At 42.7% G+C, this 27084-nt stretch overlaps 1 protein-coding gene across 5 annotated transcripts in view; it reads right to left on the reverse strand.

The window, feature by feature from the left end:
- Positions 1 to 17186: 17186 nt before the first annotated feature.
- Positions 17187 to 27084, reverse strand: part of Atl2 (atlastin GTPase 2) — a 48315-nt gene continuing 38417 nt past the window's right edge. For 4 of the 5 annotated variants that reach the window (XM_006988344.4, XM_076558924.1, XM_076558923.1 and 1 more), the window contains 6 exons: positions 25497 to 25635; positions 24217 to 24344; positions 22675 to 22731; positions 21670 to 21741; positions 20633 to 21064; positions 17187 to 18410 (listed from right to left, as the gene is read on the reverse strand). In XM_006988344.4, coding sequence (XP_006988406.1) covers positions 18291 to 18410; positions 20633 to 21064; positions 21670 to 21741; positions 22675 to 22731; positions 24217 to 24344; positions 25497 to 25635 — 948 coding nt within the window. In that variant the 3' untranslated portion in view covers positions 17187 to 18290. Of the gene's footprint in view, positions 18918 to 20632; positions 21065 to 21669; positions 21742 to 22674; positions 22732 to 24216; positions 24345 to 25496; positions 25636 to 27084 lie in introns of all 5 variants that reach the window. The other variant, XM_006988345.4, reaches the window with a different exon arrangement.

Raw genomic sequence — 27084 nt, forward strand, 5'->3', positions numbered from 1 at the left:
GGGTTAGGCTAGCTGGCTCTCAGGCTCCCAGGAATCACCCTGCCTATGACTCCCATGTCACAGCACCAGGATCACAGGTATGCACCATAAGTGGATTTTGACCTTGGTTCCGGATATCCAGATTCAAGTCTTCCAACTCATAAGGCAAATGCTTTTACCAACTGAGCCATCTCCCCAACCCTCCTATGAATCTTGAATTCATTCCAGTGTCTGTGAGGCAAGTCAGAGGGAGAGAGAGAGAGCACCAGATACTCTTCACTCCCAGGAGGGAAGCCAGCCTTTTGCACAGGACAGTTGCACGAACAGCCACATGCTTCTGGCCCCACTTCAGGAGACCTTGGCACCATCTGCTCCACGGGAAATGACCATCCAGCTCAACACCGTCTGATGGATGTTTCACAGGTCAGAAGAGTGGCCACCAGCAAGACTGTTTGTTTGCATGCTGGAAACCCTATCTTTCTTTTGAAAGCCTAACGACCAAAGGTTATCGCGGGCTTGGAAGGGACTTTTTCTCCTTAATGAGCTTTCCCTTTCCGAATAACTTGAGATTTGCAGGAAGGGTTGCTGATGCAGTGCAGAGAAATCCCGCATCCCTCCATTCTGCGGACGCTCACGACTTTCATTCCCTTGATCAGAATGGGAAAGTTAGATGCTATTGAGACTCCTCAGGTTTCCTACCCGTGCCCCCAGGTCCTCATACTCTTCGAGTCACAACTTCTTAGTCTCAGCCAGTCTGGGACGCTGTCTGACTTTCCCATTTGCCATAGTCTTCGTGGTTTTCAAGGGCACTGGCCCAGGATTTGGTAGGACATTCTTCAGTTGGTTGGTCCTGATGCTGTCACAGGCTAGGGCTATGAGTTTTTCAGGAAGAGGTGCCTGGAACAGATAATTTTTAGAAAATGGGTAGCTCAGAAGTTACCAATGTGTCTTAAAGTCAAATCCCATTTTGTCTGTTCCAGCCTGTTTTTTAATCATGTCACGTGCTGCTTTTGAGATTAATTTTTCCAATTCAGGTTTCCAGCTTCTTTACATAGACACCCCACCCCACCCCAGGCCTGTGCAGCAGCCAGAGGTGGATGCTGAAAAGCAGGTGGCTCCTTTTGGAGGGCTGAGCACATCCTTTTTGGGTCCTACCTACAGTGACCCCAGCACCAAGCTCAGCATCAGCTGCCATGGACCTTACGTAAGGATTCTGTCCTTAACTACATCACCAGACTGCAACAGCGTCCCAGCCTAAAAAGCAGGCGGGCCCTGCTGTGGATATCACTCTATATAAACAAAACACTGATGGCCAGTGACCAGGCAGGAAGTATAGGCGGGACAAGGAGAGAGGAGAATTGGGGAAACAGGAAGAAGAGGGAGAGACACTGCAGCCACTGCCAGGACAAGCAGCATGTAAAGATGCCGGTAAGCCACCAGCCACGTGGCAAGGTATAGATTTATAAAAATGGGTTAATTTAAGATAAAAGAACAGTTAGCAAGAAGCCTGCCACGGCCATACAGTTTATAAGTATTATAAGTGTCTGAGTGATTATTTTATATGTGGATTATGGGACTGCGGGGCTTGGTGGAAGCTGGAGAGAAGCCCTCCAGCAACAGGGCCCTCTGTGTGTCCCTTTTCTCTCTTCCTTTCCGCACTCTCTCCTTCTGTTCTCTTCCCTCCATGCAGTCTCTCTCTCTCTCTCTGTCTCTCTCTCCCCCCCTCCCAATAAAGCTCTAGAAAGGTAACCATGGCTTGTGATTCTTCCGATCAGCACTCTCCTCCACCAGGATGGCCGCCACAGGCAGCGGCCAGCCACGAGCGCCATAGCATCGTAGCATAGCCAACACCTTACCCATGGTGCTCTGCCGAAGTAGAATTTTCTACAAGTCTGTCATACTGCCTTCATAATGGAAAGTGACCCAGAGGGTCTCCTAAGTCAAGAAAAATAATGCAAGAGCAAAAGATAGGACAGTTGAGTCTCAGGAAGATTTCATTTTCCGGCAGTGTGAAATGGTATGAATGCATCCTAAGAACCACATAGGAGTCTCTATCCTCCGGTCCATAGAACACGGCCTTCACGTCTATTTGGCAACAGAAGGGAGGGACATGACTCAAGGGATGCTGCCTGAGAGGAAAGTAATTAACGAAGGGCTATGGCAGTAAAAATGCCCCCTTGCCTTGACTTCCCTCTAAGAACCTTCCTAAGCTCTCCCTGGGGCACAGCCACTCACTGGCGGCCATGTAGCCCTACCTAACCTAGACAGGGATCTTTGGTACTGCAAATCCCAACTGAGAGGCCTGTGTGAGGCCTGGGGAGAGACTTTCTGACTTCCTCTCTTCCTTTGTGCACCTTATTGGTGTCTCACCCTCCCTCCATCACTCCTTCCCTTATTTTGTTTGAAGATAGTGTTTCCTGATGTTGTCCAGGCTGGTCTGAATGCCTAGGCTCAAGCAATGCTCCTGCCTCAGCCTTCCCAGCCAGAGATTACAGGCTCATAGAACTGCCCAGCTACCAATGCTATCACAGAATCTAGAAACCCATCACAGAGGCCAGAATTCTACACCCCAATCTTCTCTTCTCAGACAGTAATAATAACCCCCACTTCCTCCTTTTCCCCATACTTCCCTAGGACCCTAAATTTAGGGTCCTCACAAGTATGGAGGTAAACAAGTACTGTACATGGATGCATGTGTAAACTCTCAGGCTGTACATGTGTGTGAAGGGCCAGAGGAGAGCGTTAGCTAATTCCTGGCCATCTAACCTGTCCAGATCAACTGCCCTCTCAAAGAAATTGCTTTGGCCTATGACCTGTATCTCAAACCTGACCCTGCCCTCTAGCCAAAGCTGACTAAAGGCAAAGCTGGAGACACCTGACCTAAATCTGCTTATCAGTTGACAGACAAGTTGCTAATGGTGTGTCCCAGTATCTGAGCTCTCCTATAGACAATAAATCAGAAGACGAAAATGGTTGAATTGGAAGATTATGTGGGGTCAGAGCTGGGACAGCTCTGTTGGTCCATTCCAAGAACCAGAATAATCCAACAAAGCAAGAGGAGCCGGAAAGGAAGACTCGGGAGAGATCATCTGGGCTTCGGAACTTGAGAAGACAACCGAGTGCCCAAACCCCAATCCAAACCCCAATGCTGCTTCCTGTTCCCTGATCTTTGTCTTGTCCTTGGACATCTAGAGATTGCTCCTGGGCATTATACAAATTCTTCACTTAATCTAGAGTAGGGTGGGGCTTAGGGTGTCTGTTCCTTCTGTTAGGATCCTGCTCTCACTCTTCGGGGTCTAATGTCTTACGTCATCGACATACCCAATGCGTGGTCATGCAATCTCCGCCTTAAAAGGCCACACACCGACCCCCTCGCGCTCTCTCTGCGCTCCTCTTTCTGTTTCCTCTCTGCTCTGCTCCCGTCATTTTTCTGTCTCTCCAGGCCTGGTTTCTTTCCAATAAAGCTCTTTCTAACTCTGGTAGCTTTGGCTCGTGACTTTTCCGCCACGCCCGCTGACCTACCAGCGCCGTTTATCCTTTCACCTTCCACAAAAGTAATCTTTCCTGGAGACGCTGGGAAATAAGACAGACAAGCATAGCACAGGGAGGCAGAGAAAGCACCCATCAGGACTGAGACCCTCGCTGACATCAGAATAGAAGCCAAGACTCTCCTCTGGCCCACAGCAAACTCCGAACTGATCGTGGCAGGTGCCCTCTCAGGGATAAACATGCAAAGATGCTGCACAGGGTGAGTGGGAAGAAGGCAAAGTTTCCATGGAAGTAACCCGGAGCTGAGGGCCAGCCATTAGTGGTCAGTCCAGGAAGCCTCCTGGTCCTCTATGGGGACTGGCTGGATAGTCTACCAAGCCAGGACATGGCCAAGCTCACAGCAGGCCAAAAATGCAATCCAACCCCATGAGCAAAGGACACAAGCAGGAGACAAGAGACACTGCCAACCTGAGGCATGGCCACTTGGAAGAAAAGAATTCGCATCCGGGACTGAAAAGTGGTTCGGATGATGCTTGTTACAAAACTGTGGACCCCTGGGGTTTTGTGGTTCTCAGTTTGCCTGCCTCAGAGGACCTTGTGTTTATTGGTTTTCTTCTGTAAGAGGCAGAGTCATCAGTTTTGTTTGCCATTGTTGAAAGCCGTCTGGATTCCACACAGCACTTGAAGCAAAGGAACTGAAAGCCATTTCCAGGCTGTGTTTCATCCTAAGCACAGAGCAGATATTGCTATAATGGTGGCTTCCACGCATCTAATATTTACATTCTTTCCAACTTGGAAACTGAAAAAACGATGGGAAAAAATGAGCATTTATTGTGGGGGCCCAAATTACTCAAGGTCAGAGAATCTGAGCTTACTTTACCCAGCAGGGCTGCATAAAGGGATGAATTGGCCACAGGCGTGAGTTACCAGGTGTTTGGAAGGGTCTACACTTGGCTGTATGTTGTGCTTTGATCTTGAAAGGGGGAGGTATTTGCTCAGCCCATTGGCATTGTACAAAAAGCCCTTTGGAATAAACCTCGAGGCAACTGGGTATTGACCCAGGGCCCTCCCGAAGCTGTCCTGTGTCTCTGTCTTTCTTATTGTCTCTTTCTATCTTTCTTTTTTTAAAGATTTATTTATTATGTATACAGTGTTCTGCCTGCAGGCCAGAAGAGGGCACCAGATATCATTACAGATGGTTGTGAGCCACCATGTGGGTGCTGGGAATTGAACTCAGGACCTTTGCAAGAACAGCCAGTGCTCTTAACCTCTGAGCCATCTCTCCAGCCCCATCTCTTTCTATCTTTCTGTCTGTCATTTCCTCATTCCTCTCTCCTCTCCCAAGAACCCTTGGACAGGTCGGAGCTGGACTCCGGCAGACTCCCACAATTTATTCAACGGCATGTGGCCCTGTGTGCATGCCACACACAGCACAAGTGTGAGGGGCAGAGAACAACTCTGTAGAGTTGGTCCCCTCCTTCCACCTTTACGTGGATTCCTGGGGTCACACTCAAGCTTTCCCAACATGTTCTTTCCCACTCAGCCATCTTGACTACCTCCACCTTCATTTTTCAGGCAGGGTCTCTCACTGAAACTGGAGCTCATGGATGGAGTTACGGTGGGAAAGCTTGCTCATTGATCCTGAGGGAGACATTCCATCTCCAAAGGCTATAAGCAAATGTACCTTTTACTTTGAAGAGAAAATAGTATCTTCCAAGGCTGCTTCTAAACATCCTTGAAAAGGCAGTCTAAAACAAGGGGCAGACAGCCCTGCCCTGGCACATACCCAAGAAGCTGAGAAGCCAGCAGAAAGCCACCCTCGATAATGTGCTGTAGCAAAAGGAATCTGTTCATTTTCAGCTACAATAGCTACACGGGTGCCATTACATTATTGTCTGCCCCCAACCAAAAGAAAAAGAAACAAGACCTTCTGGAAATGGAATAATTGCCTCAAGATGTAAGTGTTAGAACAAAATACGGACTTCTTTGGGGGTACTATAGAATTTCTTATTTCAACAAGTGGGACTATTTTAATTCTTTTTTTATAAGATTTATTTATTTATTCTATGTATGAGTGCTCTATCTGCATGTACACCTGCATGCCAGAAGAGGGCATTAGATCCAACTATAGATGGTTGTGAGCCACCATATGGTTGCTGGGAATTGAACTCAGGACCTCAGGAAGAGCAGCCAGTGCCCCTAACCTCTGCGCCATTCTAATTCTTATAGACAATATTGAATGTTCAGATCTGAAGGACTTTCACTGAGGTCCTTAGCTATTCCAGCTGCATCTCGTCATCCTCACAGAAGGACTGGAGACAGACACCTGGAAGTCACACGTGCACACACTCACTCACCAAATAAATCATGCCAGCAGCTGTCCACATTTCAATCTCTTCAGTTTTCCAATGCCACCACTGGGAGGAACTGTCACTGATGTTTCTGGAGCAGTGGCATATGAAAGGTGGTAGGCACGGGTGAGTAAGGGGTGAGCAGGACACACATGACCTTGCCCGCAGAGCTTACTGTCTTGTAGGGAAGATAAATAACTGAATAGAATCCAGAGATGGAATTAGCTCTTAGAGTTGCTAGAAACTGACTTTCCCTCCCCTCCGCTCCCCTCCCCTCCCCTCCCCTCCCCTCCCCTCCCCTCCCCTCCCCTCCCCTTCCCTTCACCGACTCACCACTCCCTTTCTAGGGAACAGTCACCAGAGAGCTGGCAGTGAACTTGTTGACGGGAGCCATAAGCCTAAGCGACCCTTGACACACATGCTGCCATATTTGGGTTTCTCTCCTCTTTTCTTAGATCTAGGCCTTGCTTAAGTCTCCACAGCACCAGAACCTCTTCCCACAGATACCAGAACCTCTTCTCAGATATCAGGTGAATGAGCTGCAGTTAAGCAATTAGTCAGTTAGACAAGGGTAGATAGATAACCTTCAGAGCAACATTTCCTGCTGGCCGAACAGCCCATAATTAAGTCCCTTCCTGCTTGCAAACCCCATAATTAAGTCTCTTCCTGCTTGCAACCCCCTTTGCCTACCTATATATGCCTTGAGAGAAAAATAAAATTCTGGAGCTTGATCAGACATCCTGTCTTGCTCTCATTCTTTGTGTCTCTTGTCCCTCTCATTCGCCGGCCCTCCCTTTAGGTCCCCATTGAAGACCCCGCTGGCCGGGGCACTTGTGATTGTCCTGAGCAAAGTCACACACAATTTGCTTTCTTTTCGCTTTCATTCTGAAATTTCCCTTTTGTTCATCCTCAAAATAGGGGGCTGTAGGAGAAGCCGAAATTGAACTGAGACTGTAGGAGAGGCTATTACTTTGAAATAGGGACAGGATCAGCTAATGGTATCTTTTCAGCAACAATAAGAATGTGGCCACAGTGCAAAATAAGGAAACACCTGAATAAAATGTCACATTTATAGAAAACGTTCAAAGAAATCCATTTAACACTTTAGGAGGAATCGTAGTAGAATGGGATCCCTTTATTTTAAGAGCTCCACCAGCAACGATGCCAGAAAAAAAAAAAAATCTTTACTTTGAAAGATGAAATGTACCTGGTTCCTGATCTGATATCAGATCAACTGAAGTCAAATAAATAACCAGCATAGATGCAATTCTAGTTTCTCTCAAAAGCTGAACGAAGTAAGTTACAATTTACCACTGGGAGACTGGTAGCCTACCGTGAATGATTTCATAAATAGGCTTCATCTGCCCCCTGCTGGACTGCAGGTGAACGACAGGCCTTCCTAGGCACCAGAAAGGAGAGAGGGCGTTTGGCAGGTTACCTGTCTCCTAAGTGGGAAAGCAAAGACCCCCCCCCCTCCCCGAGAAGAGTCCTAGACGTGTGGCTCACCACTGTATCCCAGCATGTAGCATGGCATCTGAAATACGCTTAGTATGTGTGCTGAAAGAATGCATGAACACATATGAAAGTCATGCTGACAACTCTGAGCAGGCATGCTGATTCCAAGAGGGGCGAGCCCAAAAGAAACATGCAAATATGTTACAATGTTCTGTTCCTACATGCTTGAAAATAACTTGGTGCCTGCCAGGCATGCCCTGTCATTTGGACACCAATCCAGAACAATCTTTGAATAACTCCTGTGGGTCAAACAAACTAGTTCAATTAGAACATTCAAGACTTTAAAGATAGAAGTGAATTTTTTAAATATGATTGCCTGCCAAGAAATTAGTTTTTGAAGAGTCTAGCATCTAAAAGCCATGGAGTAAAATAAAGCCAAAGAATTGACTCCAAGACAACAGAGCTTATTGAGAAATCATATGGAGATCTCCACATCATCCCTCACTCCAGGTGATTCCACTGCAATCAGCCCTCCAGGGCTACGTTTTGCAAGGATTTATTGAATATGAAATACATCTTACTAGGGCTAAGATCCCAGCACTTCACATACCCGAGTAGCTAGCTATTCAAGAGAAACTGGGACTTCACTGCAGAACAACTCCATGGGGAACAGAAGTATATGTGGGCAGGAAACTAGCAACAGATGTTAAATTGGGATCTGGGGAGCCTCTCTTTAGGAGGTAATGCCACATCTCACACAAGGGAGTGTTACATCCTGTTGTAGATGGTGGACGAAGAGGTATGTTGGTACAGGACAACCAGAGAGGGTGAACCACGACTTTGATACTACCTCCTGTCTTTAGTAATCCCCCAAGTATAAATCCATCCTTTCTCATATAGAATGATTTTTAGAGTACAGTGAGATTTTTAACACTGGGATACCAACAGGTCATCCATTTCCATCAACCAGATCTCTAGGTCTGTCCTAGTTAGGGTTTCTATTGCTGAGGAGAAACACCATCACCATGGCAACTCTTATAAAGGGAAAACATTTCACTGGAGTGGCTTACATTTTCAGAGGCTTAGTCCATTATCATCATGTGCCACATGGTGGCGTGCAGGCAGACATGGTGCTGGAGCAGGAGCTGAGTGTCCTACATCTTGACTTGCAGGCAACAGGAAGTGGTCTCAGACACTGGGCAATACCTTGAGCATATATGAGACCTCAAAGCCCACCTCCACAGTGACTCACTTCCTTCAACAAGACCACACCTACTCCAACAAGGCCACACCTTCTAATAGCACCACTTCCTATGGCGGCCATTTTCTTTCAAACCACCACAAGGTCCAAGACATTATTTTGCAAGTGAATGTTTCAAGAAAAGAGATAATAAAGTCATTGGTACTGAAGGCTGCTCCCATCCTACTCAAAGGCTGCATCATCCTCCAGCTCTTAGCATACTTGTTTCTGAGGTATGGTTCAGAGCTGTTTCAAGAAGACCGGCTGAGCTTCCTAAGAAATCTGTAAGCTTCTATAGCCTTTATGATTCCTGTCACCTACTTCAATTACTGAGAGTGAATCCTGCTCTGAGAACTAGGACGCCTGGTTTACTTAGAAACCAGGCACTTGGGGGCAATTGGCCTTGCCTCTCTCAGCCTCTGCTTCTCCATCTTTGAATAGTTTTACAAGCATTGTGGTAGAGATTGCAAATAAATACAAGCCCTGCACCACACACCTAGGAAATGCACTCAGCATATCTTCTTTTGCGGACACATTTCCAAAATGTGCTTCTTTCCATCCCACTCAAGGTCATCGCAGCTGGCTGGGATGGTGTCAATCACGTGCTAGAGGGAACTTTCTACACTTCCCTCTCCTCCTCACGTCATCACCATAGTCAAAATAGCCCAGCTAAAGTATCAACAGCTCTTATCGCTCTCTGCTCCACGTGCCCTAATGTCTAATTCTCCTATGAGTGATTCAACAGCCTGAAAGACCTAAGGCTCCAGCCTTCTAACCATCTCCTACTCTTCTACCTCTCATCCACCTTATTCCCACTCATAACTGCCTCCTAACTGTCCCTTGAAAACGATACCCACACTCAGCATTAGCACCAGCCTAAGCATCTGTGTGCATTCCCCTCCCCTTTCTCTCTCTGCTCAGCTAACACCTTCTGGGGGAAGTCTGTCCTCCATCCCATTTCCAATAAAACACTCTCCTGCTACACAGGCTCATCGTGTTCTGCGTTTTTCTACAGGGCTATCACATTCTAACAAGCCATAAAGTTTGCTGTTACATATGTTGCTGTCTGGCTTTCCTACAAAGGCGTCCTTTCTTCTTTTGCTCACTGACATTCCTGTAACACTCATGCCTATAACTACCACCCAATAAATGATGATGGAATGAATAAACCGACTGAAAAGTATTTCTACAATTGCTATGCTCTCCCTTAATAGCCCTCTCCCTTGGCCAGTCTGGATGACATCATATGATATAGGTATTTATGTATGACATGTTACATATGAAGTTTTGTGGAATGATAAAATTGAATGAGTGAATTAATACTGTTTCTATAACAGCTATACTACTATTACTACCACCACCACCACCATCACCAACAACAACACCACCACCACCACCATCACCAACAACAACACCATCACCACCACCATCACCAACAACAACACCATCAACACCACCAACAACAACATTGCCGATACTCCCACAAACTAATGCTACTGTTGTAGCCTCTTTCTTGGCTCTTTGAAGTTTACCATCTTCACCTTGAAAAATTCTGCCTGGACAGGAAGTTAGCCAGAGAGCAGAAAGTTATTGAGTGAACAGCCTAACGTTCCCTTGGGTTCCATCTACAATTACGAGAAATGTGAATTTATTTTTGAAGTGGCAAGAGGACAGTGTAAAAGAAAAGGTTTTGAGGCTTTTCATCTGTTCATACTTAAAGCACTCCCTGATTGATGAAATCTAGAAGGTTCATTCTAGACGTGTGACTCGAGGAAGAGGTAAGATTGACCCCCTTGAAACTTGTAGACTATGAGTGATGTGTGGAGCCTGTGACATACAACAGGGCAATGCTTGTGAACACTGAACCTAGTCTCTTGTAGCAGGTCAGGGACTTGATAAAAATACTTCTGAAACAATGTAAAAATATTTGTGAGACAATGGGGAAAACGTAGATGAGGAGTGGATATTAGATATTAAGAATAATTTTCCTTTGCGAATGACAGGAGTCCTTTGTTGCTAAAATTATGGTCTTATTTTACAATACATATGGAAACAGTTACGACTGAAATGATATAATAGCTGAGATTGTCTTCAAAGTAAATCTACTATGAGATGATCGGAAGTGCACATGTGAAAACGTTTTGGCCGGGTGGCATGCCACTTAAGCTGAGCGATGGACCGAGGGGAATTCATTAGACTGCTCTGTTTGGAATTTTTCATAAAATGTCTTTCATCCCTTTCTGGAAGTCTTCACTAAGTTCTCATCTGATATCACATACCTAGCGCCACTATTCTTCAATCAGGAAAAAATAATAATAAGCCATAGGCACACACTCAACAGCACCACCAACATAAAACCTGACATCCATTCGACATCGCCACTTGCCACATCTAAGAGCCAACTTTGCTGGGCAATACCACCAGAGGCAAACTGATGTAAAACTGACCAGAACGCTGTCTTTTTTCCATTCTCCTCAAGGCCTCTACCCTACCACCCTTCTCCACTGGTTTATCTACAAAGTCCATAAAAAGAATTGAAAGAAAAGGGCTGGAAAAATGGTTCCGCAGTTAAGGGTTCACACTACTCTTCCAGCAGACCAGAATTTGGTTCCCAGCACCCACCTTGGACAGTTCACATTGTGTGAAATTGCAGCTCCTGGGGATCCTATGCCTCTGGCCTTCATGGGCAGCTACACTGTGGTGGTCTCTGTGACCACCATGGCCAGTAGAATAATGATCCACAGGAGACAAGAAGACAGTTTGATTTGACACAACTAAACAGCCAGTGTTGGTTCAAACTTCAAGAGTCTGACCCCAAGTAGTTTATTTTAGGTATATTTAAGCATAGCATAATTGGCTGAAATATTTCCTGGTGATAATTAATTCAATCCCATATGCATAATAAATCTTAAGATGTGACTAACAAAAACTCTCTATAAAGTAAGTGTGGCATCTTCAATAAAGATGCATTCTATAAATTAACAAGCTCACAATAAGGGTCTCAGGGAGGATCTAGTGTGGTCGTGGCCTCACAGAGAGTCCAAAGGTCACCATACTATTAACCATGTCCACTCCCAGCCTTCTGGGTGGAAAATAGGTTATATACATCCTTGGCTTTGAAGGGACAACCCTGTGTGTTTAACATTCCTTGTTCTGCTACTGCTTATCTGTGAGAACAAGGACCCCTGTACTTCCCCCAACACAAGTGCTCATACCCAAACACATATGCACAATTTTAAAATATTTTTTAAAGATCTGGAAGAGTTTCATTTCATGTATGGACAGATCTAGACAGATAGACAGATAGACAGATAGATAGATAGATAGATAGATAGATAGATAGATAGATAGATAGATAGATAGATAGATAGATAGATAATCATACACTTTTGGATAAGTGCAGTTCTTTTTCAATGCCAGTTAAACATATCCCCTCACTTTTCAGAGCCCTTCCAGGTTTTTGGCATGAAGATATTTACATGTTTGCTGTGATCGACAGTCATTTCATCCAATGGCCTCTACTGCTGAAATGTATGTTTAAAAACTGTGATACATTCGAAAGACTCAGGAAGTTAATATGTGTGCATTATGTTCTCACTTGTCCCAGGCACTGTTCTAAAGGCTAGAAATATGACTGCGAACAAAGACAAGCCCTGCCTTTTAGAGGCCAGCATACTGAAAGGCATGTAATAATAAGTGCAGAGAGAGTGTAGTTAAGGACTACAGTTACTATTGTATTAGGGGTTGGCAAGATGGCTCACTGAGTATAGTTGTTTGCCAACAAGTCCAAGACCAGAGTTCAGTGACCCATGGCCACATGGTAGAAGAGAGTGCGCGCGCGCGCGCACACACACACACACACACACACACACACACACACACACACGAGAAACAGTCATACAAGATAACAGATGCTGATTTGGTTGACTGTAATAATCACTATGTATATGTAAAAAACCAAGTGTTGTACAGCTCAAGTCTGAGACTGGCTGTCTTTTGACTTTGCCATTTACTATTAAGGGCTCAGACCACTCAGCACATTTGTTTCAAAATACCCTTCACAGTGGACTGCAACACTCCTGTTTTCCGTCTTACTGGATTCCTCATTAAGGAATTGGATAAATTTTTGACGCATTAATGATGTGTTTTTGTAGGACAGTCATGTTTTGAAGGCTGTACTTCCATAGCAGCCTGAATTTCTGTTGATTTATAAAATGTACCCAGTGCCCTTTTCTCTGCATTCAAAAGGTGATGAAAGAGCACAGAATATCCTAAGTAGTCTCACATCACTTTTGAACACTTCTCTAAATAAGATTGTGGTGATCAGTTGTGCCATTCATACCTTAAGGGAAGTGTTTAAGGGAGATCCAGCCCACTGCTTATGAAGGGGGAAGTTGGCACAGCCATGAAATAACATCTCAAGTTGAGAACAGATCTGTAATATGGGAGATAAATACTGGCTTTTAAACAGAAGAGTACTTCAACCTATTGCCAATACTTGTCTTTGCTCAAATAGGCTCCACCCCTCCCACGGGGAAATAACAGAACAGAAGATCATTTCAGGTGACTTAGCAGAAAGTTTCCCTAAAGCAAACAGACAGCAGAGGTCCATAATCCTACTACTAGGAACCACTTCCCTAGCACTAAAACTAACAGAGCTGAATGGTCTGAAAGGGTTCATATTCATTATGCCTATGGGTGGAGCCTGAGAACATGCATCTACAAATGCTCCAGGTGATTTGAACAAGACTAAAATTGGATGTGAACACATACTTAATACTACCTTAGAGTATTGGAGTTGCTTAAGTATTCTATTTTTTAAAAACTCATACATGCATCTGTAACATCCAAACATCACATCCCTCACCTGATCCACAAAGCCCTTCATCACCTGGCCCAGGTCTCTGCAATTTCATCTCCACCTCTACATCCACTTCTGCCCTTCAGTCACCCTACACTGTGACGTTTAGTACATTTTTGTGTGGTCCTCCCTGATGTTGACACAGGTCTCTCCTCATCTGTGGGACTGAGGATCTGGTTTTCAATTTCAAACCACCTTGGTAAATGTGGGTGTGTTGTAGAATATTATTTTAAAATGTGTCCCATTTGTTGATGCTGTGGAACATTTGTTTAATGATCTTATCCTCTTTGATCTAAAGATCAAAAACACTGATGGCAGCTTATGTTGGAAAGTTTGTGGAGCAAGGGGAACACTCCCCCACTGTTGGTGGGAGTGCAAACTTGTATATCCACTTTGGAAATCAGTATAGCAGTTTCTCAGAAAATTGGGAATCAATCTACCTCAAGACCCAGCTATACCACTCTGGGGCATATACCCAAGGAATGCTCAATCATACCAAAAGGACACATGCTCAACTATGTTCATAGCAGCATTATTTATAGTAGCCAAAACCTGGAAACAACCTAGATGCCCCTCAACCAAAGAGTGGATAAAGAAAATGTGGCACATATAAACACAATGGGGTACTACTCAGCAGTAAAAGACAATGACATCATGAAATCTGCAGGCAAATGGATGGAATTAGAAAATATCATCCTGAGTGAGGTAACCCAGACTCAGAAGGGCAAACACGGTATGAACTCAATCATAAATGGATACTAGATGTAAAGCAAAGGATAACCAGACTACAACCCACAGCGCCAGAGAAGCTAGCTACAAGGAGAACCCTAAGAGGGACACATAGATAGTCCAGTGAAGGAGAAATAGATGAGATCTCCATGAGCAAACTGGGTGGGGGGGATGAAGGGCAGGGAATGGGGGATGGTGGAGCTGGAACAGGGGCAGAGTGGGAGAGGAAGGAAAAAGATACCATGATAGAGGAAGGCATCATGGGGATAGGGAGAAACAGGGTACTAGGGAAGTTCCCAGGAATCCACAAGGATGACCCCACCTTAGACTACTAGCAATAGTGGAGAGGGTGTCTGAACTGGCCTACCCCAGTAATCAGATTGGTGAATACCCTGTCATCATAGAGCCTCCATCCAGTAACTGATGGAAGCCGATGCAGAGATCCACAGCCAAGCACTACACTAGGCCGAGCTCCAGGAATCCAGTTGAAGAGAGAGAGAAGAGGAATTCTATGAGCAAGGGGCATCGAGATCATGATGGGGAAACCTACAGAGACAACCAAACCAAACTAGTGGGAACTCATGAACTGTGGACCAACAGCTGTGGAGCCCCCATGGGACTGGACCAGGCCCTCTACATAGGCGAGAGTTGTGTAGCTTGACCCGCTTAAGGGCCTCTGGCAGTGGGAATCAGGATCCATCCCTGATGCATGAGCAGGCTTTTTGGAGCCCAATGCCTTCGGTGGGACACCTTACACAGCCTTGGTTCAGGGGGAGGGGCTTGGACCTGCCTCAATTGAATGTACCAGGCTCTGCTGACTCCCCATGGGAGATCGTGCCTTGGAGGAAGTGAGAAGGGGGGGTGAGTTGGGGGAAAGGCTGAGAGGGGCACCTGTGGTTGGTATGTAAAATGAACAGAAAATTTCTTAATAAAAAATAAAAATGACATGTCACATTTGTTGATGCTGTGGAATATTTAATGATGTAAAGATATGTTGCATTCTCTCATGTTGCATTTGTTTAACTGTGTGAAGCTGTGTTACTTTGCCTGTCTAATACACCTGATAGTCTAATAAAAAGCTAAACAGCCAATAGCAAGGCAGGAGCAAGGATAGGTTGGGCTGTCAGGGAGAGAGAACAAATGGAAGAAGAAATCTGGGAGGAAAAGATAAAAAAAAAGAAAAAGAAAGAAAGAAAAAGATCAAGGAACGAGAGGAGGACATCAGGGGCCAGCCACCCAGCCACCCAGCCAGACATGAGGTAAGGAAGAGGAAAAAGGTATACAGAAATAGAGAAAGGTAAAAGCCCAGAGGCAAAAGATAAATGGGATAATTTAAGAAGAGCTGGTGAGAAATAAGCCAAGCTATGGTCGGGTATTATTAAGTAATAAGACTGTGTGTGGATTTATGGGTGGCGGCCCCCCAAAAGAGCAAAAACAACCAACAACGTAAGTGACCCCCTTAAGCCTCAGTGACTATATAAATGAAGGTGAGGGGTTAGAGAGAGAGTTCACTGGGCCAAATGCTTACTGTATAAGCATTAGGTCCTGAGTTCAGATCCCCAGTCCTCACATGAAAAGTTGGGCGTGGCAGTCCACACCTGAGACAGGAGGGTCCTGGGTGACAGGCAGGGGATGGGAAGGAATGCTGGCAGCCATTTTAGCCCATCACTGAGCTCCAGGAGGAAGTGAAGTCTCTAGCCTACCTGGTTCAATTCCACAAGTAAAATCAAGCCCTGCTCAGTGCTCAAAAAGAGAAGCTGTGGTTAACAGCACCACCTGCTCTTCAGAGGATCCAGGGTCTGTTTCCAGCACCCACACTGGGCAGGTCACAACCACTCCAGTTCCTCTTGTGGCCTCCGTGGGCACCGGCACTCAGGTGCACATACCCACACACAGATACACAAATACATAATTTTACAAAAAGAAAACACAAGCCTCACATGTGAAATAGCACTATTTAATTTGACAAATGTTTTATAGAAACAAGGATGACTAGCAATCTATATTCATGAAAAATAAGACATACTCAACAGCAGAGTCCCAAATGGTTGTTCCTTTCACAAAAGATGTGTGTCTTAAAAAGATAAATCAGGTCACTGAGAAAAACCATCTTTTAAATTTAAAAAAAAAAAAAAAAAAGCCTATTTTGTAACACTAGGAAAAAAAATGTACCACAGAAAATGCACCAATACTGAAGTTGTTATTTCAATGTTTTGTCTTAATCCATCTTTTGTGTTTTCACTGCTTCTTGCTTAACAATGTCCAGAGCCTTCCAGGTGAAACTCAAGTGCTTGCTTGGAGTCCTGAAGAGAATTCTTGAGGGAAAACACTGGTTTTAGCAAGAAATACTATGGAGTCCAATGGTCTAGACTTCACTTTAAAAGAATAAAAAATGGAAGCTTTTAATTTCAGAACAACTGCTAGTATACAACAAACTTTTATTTTTTCATTCATAAAAACAATTTACAGCATTCATAAAACAAAGTGGCCAGAGAAGAAAGAGAGCCTTGTTAGATGGTTCTTTTGTGTAAGAATGGATGGGATGAGTGGGCAGTAGTTACTACTGATGGAAACAAACATCCACATAAAACCAGGACTGGAATGGGAGTCGGGGCAAGATACACCAACCAAAGTAAAGTTAGCAAAACTTTCATGCATGCAACTCAACATTTAAATTCTCCTTACTTAAAAATCAAATGGGTGCTTTAATAGGTCTTTGTACGGAGGATATAAAAATCTTGAAAAAAGGTAGCTTTACCTCTCTCTCTCTTTCTCTCTCTCATACACACACACACACACACACACACACACACACACACACACACACACACACACAAGATGGGGACGGACAGAGAGATGGGCGAGAAAAAGAAAAATTAATAAATCCCCAGGCAGGCGCTTACAACAAATATTCTTATATAAACAGACACGGGGTGGGGGTGGGGGGGGAGAATAACTCTTACAAACTTAGCTTTGAGGTCAACACCTTGAGCTCTAACTTGGGTGTACCCTAACCCACACTCTTTTCAGCATGAACACACACAAGTTATATGGTGAGGAATTCCATAGAAAGAATCACAAGTTTCATTTTATATATACAACAAATTTTTAATTATGTACTGAAAATAAATTACAGGAAATAACTTTAAAATGCAACAGAGGACAAGTCACAATAAAACATTCCCATTGAATTCCCTTGGGGTGAGATTGCAGTGCTCAAGGAAGATAAATATCACAAATATATCAAAACTTCCAATTGTCTATGCATTCACACACTGACATGAGCCACAGACATCCCTTTCACAGGGACTGTACTTACTAGCCTACCACAGAACCAGATTTTGCCATAAACTACAAAACTTTTAATACAAAATTGTATTTATATATTTATAATTCATATACATGCCCTACCTGTGAATTTTAGAAAATAAAAGCTACACACTGTACAGACACTCTTTTAACTCATAGCTGTAGGCAACATTTTTGGATGGCATTTCTCCCCCAATAAAATTAACGGCATATTTTATGTACATGAAGGCTAAACTGCAAAAAGACAGTTAAGTTTCCCAGATATGCATCTCCCTTCAGGGCAGGTTTACAAACTTTAAAAGGCAAGACAAATGTACACTCAGAATTACCTTCTCAGCTCTAAGAGTTGTCATGTGATTTCTGTGACATTTCTGATACATGCATCTATGTAATACTGGCATTGAAGGCAGTAAAGCAATATACACTTTTAATGTAGTGGCTCAATAAAGGCTTCATTGTCATTCTGATCTGATTCTTGATACAGTGATTCATAAATTCTCTAAAAATTAAAATTTCAATGGGACACTATATTAAAGAGACTCTAAATAGATTTCTTAAAATATTTCCCTGAAATATCCTTTTACATAAGACAAATTTCACTAACATTAGATTCCGTAAAAAGAAAGAAAAGAATTAAACATGGCACAAATGTGCATGATAAACTAATGCTCCTCAGCCATCTCCAGGTCTAAGGAGACATCAGAAGAAGGCTGGAAACCAACCAACCATGTTCACACTCTGTGGCAGCCATCTGTGAAGCCAGTCATACTAACCTACTTCTACAGTTGATTGTAAACTTTGGTTTATTTGTATTTGAGTTCTCATTGTACAGCAAGCATGAAAAAAGGGAGAGTGGAGTCCATGAGGAGATGAACTGTCAGTCTGTCTTTAATCGGGCATGATGAGACACCTGGTCAGTCAGGCCTGCTTTGATAGAGTTTGTTACAGACTGCCTTATGTTTTCCTCCATCAAATTATCACCCAGGGGCTTCAATACCTGTGGTATGAGAAATGTGCAAAACAAACAAAAACATGAGGTAAAAAAAGAGTACATATAAAAACAGATATAAAAAAGTCAATTTAAATCAATGACAAAAATAACCAGGAATGTGAGAAATAAAAGGATGCTTCTCCCAAAAAAAAAAAAAAAAAAAAAAAAAGTTATGATGCTACAAACAATGCAGTTAGATATTTGATAATGCAACAAAATGACTACTTTCCTCTTACTCAAACCCTTTACAAATCCTATGAGACGGATGTGCAATCCATACCCTCTATGCAGCATCAAATCTGGTATGTATACAGCATTTATGCAGACCGGCCCAGACGGTCCTGCTTATTGTCCTACATGTATAAGTGTGAACACTTCAGAGAGAGAGAAAGTTAAAAATACTGTCTAAGTTTTCTTCTTGTTATTGTTGGATGACAGTCTCTGTCGCTGTGCTGAAGAAAGAGCACGGTGGACCATTCGACGTCTAGTAACTTCAAACAGTTTGGAAAACACCTAAAACATGGAGTGACGTGTTAGGAGAGTAACTCAGAGTGCCTTGAAGCTAGAGTTAAAGACTAGAAGAATTTCAGACTTTGTAGGTTTCTCACCTTCCTGGGACTCCTCTGAAGCAAAGGAAAAGAGAAATGCAAAGAAATTTTAGACAAGGCCTGGTGAACACAGCTCAAGTCTTTCTGACTAGGGGTTGTGACTTGTGGCTCCCAGCTCACTATACTACACTGAAAATAACTTGACACACCTGAGATTCTCCCGGGAAATGTTCTATGAAAATGGCACCTCTAAAGTCCTACAATCAGTGTTAACAGAAAGCGTTTCAGAAAACACTGCACAATTACTGAAATGGAGGTGGTAGAAGAACAGTACTGGTTCAAAATTTAAAGTAGATCATTTTTAAAGCAGTCACGTGGTGATAATTCTCAATCCATCTTCTATTAGAAAATATCAAAAGACAACAAAGCAGTAAGATTGATTTCAAAAGATAAAATTTTGAACTAAACAAAATGTCCCAACACAAACTCCAAAAGAGATCTTAATACATAAGAATAATTTCTGAAAGAGAAAAGTCCAAATTAATAGAGGGTTAGTTTATACCAGTGGTTCTCAACCTGTAGCTTGAGACCTCCTTTGTAAACTCCTATCTCCAAAAATATTTACATTATGATTTGTAACAGTAGCAAAATTACAGCTGTGAAGTAGCAAAGAAAGTACGTTTCTGGTGGGGTCAGCCAAGGCCGCAGCATCAGGGAGGTTGAGAACCACTGGAGTATACAGTCATGATGATATTATTATAAGAAAAATCAATAACTAATCACTTTTCTGCAGAAAAAATGGTGGACTCCTTCAGTCTTTGAACTGAAAGCCTAAACGAACATGAACCTGTGCATCCTAGCCCAGGGCCTCCCTGACCCAGAAACGACATGGAAACACCTCTCCTATTGCTCAGCAGTCATCACCTCAGCTTTCATTCTGCTCCTCGGAAGGAGGAGATGATGTCTGCGTACTTAATGAAGATCTTTAACAACCACCACAGAGAAATTGCCTAAACCAAGTACCAGGTGGAATGTATAAGACATCTTTCCTTAGTAGAGCATTGCTGAGCAAGCACTCAGCTAGCTCACGTGAAAGAAACTGACGTGGCCTCTGTCTGTGGCACTCTGCTCTGTCCACTCTCTCTTCTTTCTCTGGAAAATCTCTGTGGCATTATTCCTTGGAGGGCTGCAATAAATTGTCACTATCTTCACAGAAGACATGAAGACCTAACACCCACTATTTCTCCTACACTGTTTCTTGCTAATCCTGGTTAGAAGAAATTCCATTTTCCTCCCCAAAGCACTGACTGTACTTCCAAACTTATTTCCTTACCTTTAAAATTGCTCATTGACAGTATTTTCTTTTCTCAAAGAAAAATATTATAAGTAAATCTAGTCACCCTGCAAACTGGCATAATCATCAGACTTATTACTAAGAATCAACCAAAAAAAATTACAGATTGAAGCTAACCAAAGTAAACTATAATTATGAATAGAGAAACAAACCTTTAACTAAATGAGATTCTACATTTAAAACAAAATCAAAACAACAACAAAAGCCCATGCTCTTGCCATCTTCATAGAGAGGAAAAGCAGGAACACAAATAAGGTAGGAAGTGGGAGCTGGAAATCACACACAAGTGAGATTAGTCACTGCAGAACCAAGAGAGAGATACCAACCTGTTCCCAGAGTGTTTCAGCAATCTGATCAATCATTGTGCCGATTTCTCTGAACTCCCCAGAGTACTTAACATACGCCCACGTGCACAGGGACGTCAGTGCCAGCCCCATGACGAGGTTACATAGGACGGCTATCGAGTTTAGGCCGATGAAGCCGGTCAGTCCTGAGATTATGTACATAGCAAACATGACCGCAAACAGTGTGGCGGGGGTGCGAGCAGCATAGAAGATATTTTTGCCATCATTGTGCTTTATAAAGTTTGCATAGGTGTCTTCGATCTCAGCTTCCAGCTGGTCCTGGTAGCGACGACAGAACTCATCTCCACCCATCTTCTTCACAGAACGGAACTGTTTCAGCGCCACCTCCTTGAGATCCAGGTGTTTTCGCTCCAGATCCGAAGGCGCGATGTAAGGCTTATCACCACCACATACCTGTACAAGCCGGATTAAAAGGCGATTACATGCCAGAAGAAACACCTGAGAGGCGTGCCCTGCTCATATATTTTAGTCTTCTAAAATTAAACCACTGCAGGGCTCGGTTTTACACTTGAGCATACTAACCCCTAAGCAGTCAAATCCTATTCTTTCATGTTTAACTGCCTCAATCAAGGAACCTTCCATGTGACAGAAGCACCAGAACGGAAGACACAGCGTTGACCTGCTCCCTGCTTTCTCTCTATCACTAGTAAAGCACAGCAGCACAGCACGTTACTAGACCAGACTGAAGAACACACAACACACAGTATTTCAAAGCCGAGCAAGCTGAGTGCAGAAACTGCTGCTGCTGGTCCTAAGCTGCAGTTACTTCTTCCACCATGGGCTAAGAGTAGCACTCGGAATTAAAAGTGGCGTTCATGTATCCTGCACACTCGCTAGCCACGTGACTTACTTTCCAACAGTTTATGCCAGCAGAGATCACAAAGAACAATGACAGATTAAGGTAGCACGACAATATGTAAGGAGCACAAATTCAATTACTTTAAATATGGAGTATCTTCTACTCTTATCTAGCATGAAGCTTAACAGGAGTTACAAACCTGCTCCATACTTTTACAATAGATGTCTCTTGCTCCTGCTACTGCAGCAAGGTTATTAGCCTCAGCTGTTGCCTAAAAGATAAAAATTGAATATACCATTACTGTGGGAAAAAAGTACCCTGTGACTATAAATTCCTATTAACAAAATAGATTATAAATAACAAATAATTCTGAAAATGAACAGAAAAATATCAATCTCTAGTTTTACTTTCCTTTGGAAGTATGTATCAGTATAAAGGATATAAAAAGGGCTTAACAGACAGGACTCCTTGTCTGATTTCGATTTAAGGGAGTTTGTACTAAAATGGGTTTGTAGACAGTATGTATCACATGTGCTCAAAAAACAGACAGAGGTAAACAGATGTAATCCCAAAATTCACTGAGTCCCGGGAATCAAAAATTCCTTGTATGAACAACCACATTCACACAAGAGTCACTTTTAAATACACAAGCTGGGTCGTTGGTTTTTTTTTTCCATGAGCTTTAATATACTGTTAATTCACTATACAACTGAGGAATTGCCCCAAGCGGCAAATTTTAAAACATAGAAAGTGTTTACAAATAATAGTGCCCCAAAAGAACACACACACACACTGAGAAAGTCTACCTGCACTAGAAGAAGCTAATGAAGCGAATTCTTATATCAAGCAGCATCCCTTCATCAAAGACTCGGGGCAAAAGCACTTAGTTCAGAGGGGATAAACCACTTATGCAACACAATTTTTGTAGCTTTTAGTACCTGCAGACAAAGTAGCAAGGCTCCCATTTCTAATAGTCAATGCATGCTCAGGGTCTGCCATTTGCAGTTACAAAACAAACAAAACCAAAAACCTTATACAAACCTTAGAGTTCATGTTATCTTAAGTACATATAATTTATTTGTATGCAATGAAGCTCTTGTCCTTCCATTTTCTGTATCCCTCTAAAGCCATGATTTTAATTCTCCCTCAATTATATACAGCCACACCGTATATAACCACACCACCTCCACCCACTTTCTCTTACCTGAAGCATAGACTTTGGATGTGGTAGTTCCTCTCCTTGATATATTTTAATGTATGCCTAAAAAGATACAATATTGATTGTATTGGTATAAAACGCGATTTGATACTATGTCCCCAAAGACATATTAAACATAATAGTTCACACCACCAAAATGAAGTTCTTGGCCTTAAAACTCATACTCGTAGTAGAACAAAGTTAATCTTGTTCTGAATGTTATCACATACACAGGAATGTTGCCAAATATACTCTACGGAAATGTTTCTAAATATCATTACAACGTGTCTAAAGTTGCACCTCACATTTAAGAATTTTGTATGTAAAAGATCACCATTATATGAAAGGCATCTCTTACTATCAATTCTCCCTACTGTCAATGTTTGACTAAACGTTAGAAAACACTTTAATCCATCATCTTACTTGAATTATTTTAACTCAAAGGAAAAAGAAATCCTAATTTGTAGTCAAAGCCTAAGAAATAGCTCTGGGCTTAAAAAAATGTACATGAGTTTCCAGGGAAAGTGGGGGGTGGGGCTAGAGGCTGAGCTGTAGGGAGGGAAAGGACTATGGATTTAACAAACACACATTACACACAAGGATAAAATTCTCAAACAAAGGAAAGAGTAAGGAGGACAAGTTTATGGCATTCAAATAGGAGTCTTCACCTCAACTTTCTACTGACTTAAACTTATTTCATAACTAAACAAGGATTGTGATAAGCATCTACATTCACTTCATTAGCTGTATTTCTCACCCATCTACTTACAACTACTATTAATTCATGGTGTGATCAACATGTTCTTACAGGAAAAAGATCTCCACAAGTAACTTATTTAGACTCAAAAACTAGAACTGATACTTTGAGCTACTCTTGCTAGTTCTCCGAACTCGAAGGGAAGATTTCTGTGAGAATGCGGGATATAAAATTATGCAGCCAATTCCAGGTATCACTCAAAATGACAGAGCTGTGTTACAATATGATGACTGGCTCTTCTCTCCACATCAGGGGTGCAGAAGAGGAAGGATAACTCTGAGAACAAAGAGCATCACTAAAGAGAAGACACGGTGTACTCTAACCTTCTTTAAAAAAAGATTTATCATTTACTTGTGTGTGTGTCTGTCCCATGTGCACACACTTCTGTCTGTGAGTGTTTATGTGCATGGGAGTCTGGGTGTGTACACACACAACTTACATGATTCATGGCTTTTTTTCCTGTTTTCTCACTGAGCTGGTAGCCAGCAGCCAGCAAGCCCTATCCATCCTACTGTCCCCAGCCTCTCGTAGCTGGTCACAAACATGTGTGATGCCCAGCTCTTCACGTGGTGTCTAGGATGCAAACTCTGGTCCTCATGATTATGCAAGTACTCTTAACAACTGGACCATCTCTGCAGACCCTGATACCTCCTTAATGTTGATACAATGAATTCAAGGCAGAAAAATATACATTTTTTTGCTTGAAAGTAAATTTCTTGTACATAAAGATGTTTTAAAAGTTAACTACATTTCTTTTTTAGACAGAGCCATTTAGCTCAGAGTTCACTTACCTTAAAATACTCTACAAGATCTCTACAAGTGACTTTAGAGCCACTTATCTCTTTCTCAACCAAATTTTCAGGAGCAAGCAGCAATGGGACCAGATTCCGAAGCTCCCGTTTAAAGTCTTCATCGATATCTGATGGACAGGAAATTAGCCAACATTAGTCCAAATCGGTCCAAAAACCACAAACAAGTCCTCACTGACAGAATCAGGAAATTTTGGTTATGAAGAGTACATAGCATCTATTACTTCAGTTTATTCTTTTTTCTAAAAAGTTATCTAAATATGCCCTGTCTCCTACAAGAAAACATCCCTATTACTCTCCTCTCCCCTTCCTCCCATTTCCCCATAGCCCTTCCAGCTCAAATGGTGACTTGCAAAACAAATTCTGCAGTAACTGAAGTATCTTTTTCGAAAAGAGCAAATCATACAGGACACTATACTACATTTCCGTATTAGACTGGTTTTGTAGCTACAGTATAAATCATATCTATTTCAACCCGTCTGCCATCACACTTAGAATAATCCTGAAATCACACACAGCTCTGAGTCCATCAATTCAAGAAGACAGTGAAACTTTTTTTAGCAGACTGCAATCAGGGTAAGTTGTGAAACACTCTTAGCAAGAGCACATCATAAAATGGGTCAATCGGACTGGGCGGCGGTGGCACACACCTTTAATCCCAGCACTCGGGAGGCAGAGGCAGGCGGATCTCTGTGAGTTCGAGGCCAGCCTGGGCTACAGAGTGAGTTCCAGGACAGGCTCCAAAGCTACACAGAGAAACCCGTCTCAAAAAACCATAAAAAAGGAGAAAAAAAGAAAGAAGAAAAGGGTCAATCAGTATGCTGAAGAGCGGCAAAGCAACCAGACAGGCGAGAACCAACGCAAGAGAACACCGCACTACACGGCTATCACAGACTAGAACACTGAAGGAAACGTTTACAGCAGCTGAGCAATGCTGAGAACCAGTCTTCCCCAGAGGAGCAAACCAAGTGGTGATCCCATACCAAATAGTCAGCCCTGAAAACACACACGATTTAACATTATACAGACGAGCAGTCATACTTGGAAACAGACGTGTGTGTACATACATATGCATGAACAACAATGAAAAAGAGAAATGAATTTGAAAGAGAGCAAGGATGGGTATATGGGAGGGTTTGAAGAAGGAGAGGGAAGGGAGAAATGTCTAATCACATTATAATCTCAAAAATAAAAACAAAATATAATACAAACTTTCAGCTGCTACCACTAATAATAAGGTTAGCATGCATGGGAACCCCCACCTTTCAGCCGTCCATCAAAGCTAGGATTCGTTGCAACTTTCAGACCAGGATGCGGTAGAAGGAAGCAGCCCAGATTGGAGAAACAGTTGTGAATGTGCTTCCTGACATTCTGGAGTTCTTCATGCTGGTTCTGTTTTACCTGAAAGAAAAAATAAAGAGTAAATTGGTAAAGAGATTTTTTTTTTTTAATTTTAAAAAGGACACACATACATACCCACCTACATACACACCACACTCAGGCTACTCTAGAGGGGTACTTTTGTTTACTGCTACTAAAAGTTTATTTCTGGTCGCTTTTATCAACTTGAAAGGCATTTTTAGAGACAGCTGTCTGATGTTCCAAAACATACAATTAATTATAATATCTAATACATGAATAAAAAGTTGTGATTATGACTTAGAAACTAATAAAGGATTTGTCTTTAAAGTGCTTTTGTCAAAAAAACATTAAACAAACTGAAGCCAAAAAAAAGCAAAATATTAATTTGCCTAAAAATAAAAGGCAGCCACTATCAAAATATAAAGTGCAGTCCAAAAGCTGCAGTGTAGGGCTGGAAAGCTGTCTCAACGGTCAAGAGCATACACTGCTACCGCAGGGTACCAGTCTGGTCCCCAGCACGCCCATCGGGCAGTTCACAACTGCCTGTAACTGCAACTCCAGGGGCATCCAACACTTCTGGCCTCCGAGTGCACGGTGCTCCCATGAACACACTGGCACAGATATACAAACTCACACACAACACTTTTATTACATTATATTTATTTTTTATTGTGTGTGTGTGTGTGTGTGCGTGCACCTGCATATAGGGATGGGGAGAGCACATGCATGCTAAGGCACACATGCAGAGGTCAACCTTCAAGAATTATTCTCTCCTACCATATGGGTCCTAGTAGATGGAACTGAGGTCACTGGGTTTAGTCTTTACCTGATGAACCATCTTACCAGCCCATGAAAGAAAGTCCTAAACTTTAAAAAATAAATAAATAAATTTAAATGATTACTAGCATGTCTAGATGTGGAGGTTTTTTAGACAGGGTCCCAATATGTAACCCTGGTAGGCCTGGAACCTTCTACACAGACCAGGCTGGCCTTGAACTCCTAAGCGGTCCACCTGCCGCCTCTGCCTCCTCAGTGCTGGGATCAGAACTGTGTGTCACTACTCCCTGCCTGCATGCTGAGATATTAACTAACTCATGCCTTCTCCCAACAGTCTTCTAAAAGGCTATTCTAACAAAACATGCACTGGTCATAACTACAACCTGGAAACTACCCAAATCTCCATCGACAGAATGTAAGGCAGTTGTTACCAGTGTAATACTGTATAGTAACAAGAATGAACTAATAGGCAAGCAGATCTCTGTGAGCCTTTTCATACTTCGTATGAAGTACAAAAACAAAACCTGTTAAGTGATAGACAGAGGTTTTCAGGGTGGTAAGCATATGGAATTGGGTGCTTCTGGGCACAAGTTACACATCTATGCTCATTTTACAAACTCATCAAGCTGCACAATTAAAATATGAGTAGTCTTGTGACTGGATGTATCACTGTAATAACTTTAAGGCCTTGTCTTTGAATTATATACTTTA

This window comes from Peromyscus maniculatus, chromosome 22 (genome assembly GCF_049852395.1).
Source record: "Peromyscus maniculatus bairdii isolate BWxNUB_F1_BW_parent chromosome 22, HU_Pman_BW_mat_3.1, whole genome shotgun sequence".
Lineage (NCBI taxonomy): Eukaryota > Metazoa > Chordata > Mammalia > Rodentia > Cricetidae > Peromyscus > Peromyscus maniculatus.